Below are 5,774 nucleotides of genomic sequence, written 5' to 3'. Positions count from 1 at the left end.
GCTAAAGCGGCAGACACAAGGACCTAGAGACAGCTTGGGTCTAGTTAGGAAAAACTGGTGAGATCAGGCTAGTGCATTAACTTGGGAAGCAGCCTGAGCTGCTTCTGCATTGTGGGAATGTCAGGTGCTCTCTCATGGCCAATGGTTACCTTTTGCAACCAGTACAGTCCAAAGTAGCCACAGAGAAATCCAGGCTTTGGCCAGTGTTGTCAGCTGAAAGAAGTGGTTTGAAGGGATAGAATGAGAAACTAAGAATGCAAGGTTTTAAAATAGAAGGCATTCTTCTGTACATGAAAATAAGGCTAATTCAGCTATAACAGGGATTTCATTCAGAGGGCAGTAAGTCTAGGGAATAAATTACTCAGGACAAGTCCTCAAAGGAAATGAGTGTTAGGTACCAGAGCACCAGAATTTTGTTACTGAAAGAGCAGATCAAGGGATAAAGTGCCGAAGCAGAAGTCCTGCCCATGTGATCTTTTCCTGTAATACAACATTAATTTCTTGGCATGAGTTCTTGCCTTTTCCTTTCATTGGATTTGTTGCACATCATGTAGAAAACATTAAAAGCAACAAGTGTGTTTTGAAATAATTAAAACTGTTTCCTCAAATCCTGGAGCAAGACCCACTGTTGCACCTCTGAGCTTCATTAAGGGACAGCAGAGAATAGTGATTAGAGAAGAGTTTTGAAAAGAGAAATAGTAAACTTGGGGAGGCAACAAGAAGTGGGATCATCCCTCCAATGGTTACAAAATGTTTTTTCTGTCCCTCTAAATAAAATTAAGCAAAACAATATGAACATACTGATGATGCCCACAATAATAACTCACCAACCTATCTTTTGTTTTAGAATTCAAACAAACCCAACCTGACTTCTTAGCACCGTTCAGTTTTCCATAGCTTTTTTTTCCTTCAAAGAGATGAAACATGCAGGGCGTGTCTACACATACATTTGATCTGGCCGAAGTTTACTCTGGTGTAAGCTACTCTAGCTCACTGCTAGTTGTCCCACCAGTGGACCAGGGCAATGGCTGGGACCTACCCCACCCCTGCAGATCTTTCCAAGCCCCATGCCTTGATCACCCAATCAGGGCATGGGGCTGGGACCTGTCCCTGACCAGGACAGTTCCCACCTCTCGCTTTGCATGCCAGGCAGAGGCTGGGCAGTTTGTTCCCTGCTCAGATCTACAAGCTCGGAGCTGGGGGGCAGGGGGAACAGAGTCAGGGGCTTGTTTCCCTCCTAGCTCCATGAGCGCATGAGAGCTGGGGGTGAAGGGGGGACAAGTTCCTCAGTCTGCTCCTCCCCACCTCTGCACTCGCAGGGCTAGGTGGGGATCAGGCTCCCCTGCCCCCACCAGCAGGGAGCTCCCAGTGCCAGCTCCATGACTGTGGTGCCAGTGCTGGGAGACCCTTATCTCCCAGCGCTTGCTCTATGACTTGTGGGCTGGTGCTAGGAGATCTTTATCTCCCAGCACTGGCCCCACGGTCACGAAGCCTGTGCTGGGAGATAAGGGTCTCCCAGCCTCAAGCTCTGTGATCAAAATGGCAGAGTGGGGGCTGGGGGATAAGAATCCTTATCTCCCAGCCCTTGCTCTCTGATCGCTATCTCAGAGCAGGGGGCTTGGAGCTCCCTGTTGCCAGGGCAGGGAGACATAGTCCCTACCTGGGCTTCTGTGGTGGAAGCTGCTCTGGCAGCAGGCAGCTCCCGAGGACAGAAACCTATCTCCCACCCCCTTGTGGATAGCTCGCTGGGAGCAGATTGTACTCCCATTCAGGTGTCTACACAAGTGCTACTGTGCTGTTACTAATCTGAAGTAACTTTTCTACTTGCATTTGCAGGTAGCAAATTTACTCAGGCTTAGGGAGGTTTACTGTGTAGGAACCAAGTATACATTTAGATGCACATGCTTACTTTGCAGTAAACTATGCTAATGGGCAGTTAAGTGTCTCATGTAAACGTGTCTGCATATGACTTGATAACTGTTATCATTACACAGACTTATGAGGCTTGCTGTCTTCCCAAAAGCCTCGTTTTAGTCCAAATGTTCTACAAGAGCAGGTCTGGAGCTCATCAAAATATTTCAGTCATAAGAAGTGCAATATTTTGGAAGCTCTTTTTATCACATTTTTACATAAAAAGCATGATCCCTGACACTAAGCAATGAAAGCAGGTGCTTATAAATTAATAAAAGCTTGAGTCCTACAGGAAAATTGCAAGCAGTGACAGTTATACGATATAACTTCTGCCATTCTCAGTTGGGTTCTTGTTAGTCTTACCTAGGATCATACTTGCTTCAAACCTAAGTTTCCTGTAATGTCCAAAACACATAAGAGGAGGCCAGAGAGCATAGAATAAGAAGCAACTGGATCTTATACGCCTTCTGATCAGGCAGACATATCTCTTCCATTCAACTCAGTCACTGATGCGATCCTACATTTAAACACATTCTGTCAAGGTAAGAGCCTTGTCATCAGTACAGGTCAAATCATGCTGGCCAGAACCAAATGTGATTCATGACAGCAGGGGCTAGCGCATGGCTTGATCCTGAGAATGCCCACCACTTTGCAAAAACTACAGCACCTCAAAATTGGGCTTGTAGTTTTTCTGGGCTCTGTTGTCAGGGCCTGTTTCTTTCACATAAGGCCAAAACAACAGCCTAATTCTGCAGCTTTGGAGGTAGCACTCACAACAGTTGCCCTAGCATGACAGTTGCCCTAGCACGCGTGCTGAGTCTGGGCTGCAGACGTCATGACAGAAGAACAGGTTAATGAAAAAAACACTTTATTTGGAAAGATTTTGTCCATTTTTTTTTAAAGCAGCAAATTATTTGAAAGTTCAAAGAGCTAGACAGCTCATTCTGAAAAAAAAAAGAAAAAAAAGTTTCACTAGGAAGAACGTTCTAGTCAAGAAGAATAGGGGCCAGTAACGTCAAGAACAGCCTTAACAGCAGGTACACTATAGAAACATGTGTCATTCCCATTACTCCCCTCCACTGTTCTTTGTCTTAGAAAATGTGAACACTCTTAAAGATAACACTATTATAAAAAAGTTAGATTATCATCCCTGTTATGCCAAACCAGCACATGCATAGGATGTTTTTTCCCTCCTTCATAGATTCACAGGATGACCTTTGTCCAAGCAAGAAACAGTCTTCTGTCCCTAGAGGAATGGCTGACGGTGCTAGAAGATCGCCTGCCTATAGAAATAGATATTTTTCTGTTGTGACTTGTAAGAAATTGGACTGCCTTTCAATGAGTTCCAGCTCCTGCTTTTATCGTTACAGTGCGATGAAGCAATTTTATTTCGTTTTGCACTTCATAGTGTCTAGTGTGATAGTTTTGCAGGATAGAATGGAGCTGACAACATTTTCATGCAAGCACTATGTTTCATTCATTTTCACCTGGGTTGTTTTCATAAAGCTCTGCAGGAAAATGTGGCAGCACAGCTACAATTTCTCCATCTCCTGGAAGCCTGTCTTGTATTATTTGCATTCTGACTGACTATATCATTCATATAATCAATAGCAGTTAACTACTATGATGTGATCTTCATGTTTTTCACTGGTGTTCCTTTAACTCTTGTGTATAACTTTGAACCATATAAAACTTTTCCCATTTCCTGTAAAACGGCAGAGGAAAAAATACTTCTAAAATGACTTTGCAACATGTGCTTTATTTTAAGTCATTACTGAGTCAAAACTACACAGTATAACCTTTTAACATACCTTACTCCCTCAGTGAGGTTTTTCCCCTCAGAAATTGCATTTTTTTAACATGGAATGAAACCTACATTACAATCATAAATTTTCATGCTACAATGTTCTCTAACAAACCATTTGTGTCATCAATAATAATAATTTTAAGAAAAGGCCATTTTTTCAAGCTCATATGTACTTCTACATTTGGGAACTTAAAAAACCCGTCTCGGATGTAAAAATGTGAGTTGGAATATGTAAACATTTTTTGTATACCTGAAACACTGGAAGGAAAATATCAGATAACAGCAAAACTGTTGCCTTGAATCATTGAAATGGGAAAATGCATGTTGTGGAGAGAAGAGAGAAGCACAGACATTTCAGTCTTCAAAGGGTTATAAGAAACAAAACATATCCTTATGTCTTTTGACTGGCTTTTCTTTTCCTCTCTAATGGAAAGCAGTCATTTTTGAGAGGGTGGCCCTTCAGAACATCCCAATTTTTCATCATCATTGATCTAGCCATTAGTTAAACGTTGATTTTTTTTCCTGAGAAAAGTCATTGATGTTTCATGGAGATGTCTCCTGTGACTGTACAAATAAAATAAGGCAGTTAAAGAAATTGTCACTTTGTTTTCTTTTTGCTGACAGAGGCTTGTCTGCAGAGTCTTTGAAACCTCAGCTTTTTTATAAATGGGCATGGCTAGATTTTCTTCGGCTTCCACTCTGGCATTTTGTCTCGGGTGTCCTGAAGGCCAGTCAGATTCCCATTACTGTGGCTTGGAAGTCAGTGACATATAACAGCATATTGCACAATCCAAATTATATCACTCCTGAACATGTGAAGAAGGTACAGTAATGTCATCTGCAGGGTCACTCCTTGCTCTTTACAGGTACAAATTGATGTCTAGAAGTCTTACTTAACCAGACATGGATGCAAAACATTTTTTGACTAAATTACAAAGCAAGGTCCTCAGATTACAGGAGTGGCATTGTAAAAAAACAAAATCAAACACCTTCTTCACCATTTATCCTTAATTTGAAAGGCAGCATGGATTCCTCAAGATGTAGCTTCCAGGATTCCATCAGTGAAAAATCACGGCTACCTAACTAGAAAAGAATTAGCTCTTATGAGAATATTGTGCTTTTGTGTTTAAATTCAGATGAAGTCAACTTGATTCGTAGTGAAATGCCAGAGATCAATTAGTTTTTTCCCTAGTCCATTTGATCATAGTCTCTGGTGAGCGGTAGAGGAATATTAATTTGGCATATAGGTCTTCCTCTAGTTCCAGTTCCCCAGTCTCTCGTACTAAGAAAATGTCAGTACACAACTTCAAGATACGATCCACATTTGGGAGCTCCTCAAACATGATGGAGTGAGAGATCCCACTGAAGAACTCACGGACAAACTTTCCAATCACCAGGACAACTGAGGCATAAAGTCCCATGATACTGCAAAGCAAGAGATGAAAATGGTCAATTCTGCTTTCTAATCTAGAGGTAACTCCAGGGAGAAAACAAAGATATTGACAGATTTTATGAAACTTGACTAGAAGTAAAGCTTGTGTGAGTTGGATGAAATACAGATTAGAAACTCCAGCAACTAAAAACTGAGCGTGTTGCAAAAGTAAGTGGCCTATGGAACTTAACACTTCTCAGAAACCTTTAAATTGATATGCATATAGGGTGCTTTTACATGTGACAAAATTGGCCTTTAAAGTGGCTTAACTGCCCTTCTGCTTTAATGGCATCACTGTTTACACCTGCGGTGGTGTATTTCATTTTAATTTCATCACGCTGTACACTTGTGGTAGCATATTTTACTTTATATTACCTTGTTATGTAGCAAAGTAAAATACAGCCCATGTATTTTAGTTTACTACATAACAAATTGAAACAATGCATGTGGTGCTGGAAGCCCAGATGTGCTCTGGAAAGCTCAGGCTTGGTGACCTTCCAGCACCCTGTGCACCATCCCCAACACCTTCTCTGGTTGCCAGCACACCCAGCTGCCCTCCTGCCACCTTGCCACACTGTCCCAGAGGCAAGCCAGCCGTTCCCAGAAGTCCCATGTAGCGGGAAG

General features: G+C 42.0%; 1 protein-coding gene across 3 annotated transcripts in view; it reads right to left on the bottom strand.

The window, feature by feature from the left end:
* Nucleotides 1-3,650: 3,650 nt before the first annotated feature.
* The window catches only part of PIEZO2 (piezo type mechanosensitive ion channel component 2), a 655,640-nt gene continuing 653,516 nt past the window's right edge, over nucleotides 3,651-5,774 (bottom strand). For all 3 annotated transcript variants that reach the window (XM_019525255.1, XM_019525272.1, XM_019525264.1), the window contains one exon: nucleotides 3,651-5,143. In XM_019525255.1, coding sequence (XP_019380800.1) covers nucleotides 4,891-5,143 — 253 coding nt within the window. In that variant the 3' untranslated portion in view covers nucleotides 3,651-4,890. The remainder of the gene's footprint in view (nucleotides 5,144-5,774) is intronic.

Source organism: Gavialis gangeticus, unplaced genomic scaffold (genome assembly GCF_001723915.1).
Source record: "Gavialis gangeticus isolate Ggan-Ray unplaced genomic scaffold, GavGan_comp1, whole genome shotgun sequence".
In the NCBI taxonomy this organism is placed as follows: domain Eukaryota; kingdom Metazoa; phylum Chordata; order Crocodylia; family Gavialidae; genus Gavialis; species Gavialis gangeticus.
The sequence above is the reverse complement of the archived record's forward strand: the minus strand, read 5'-3'. Positions and strand labels throughout refer to the sequence as shown.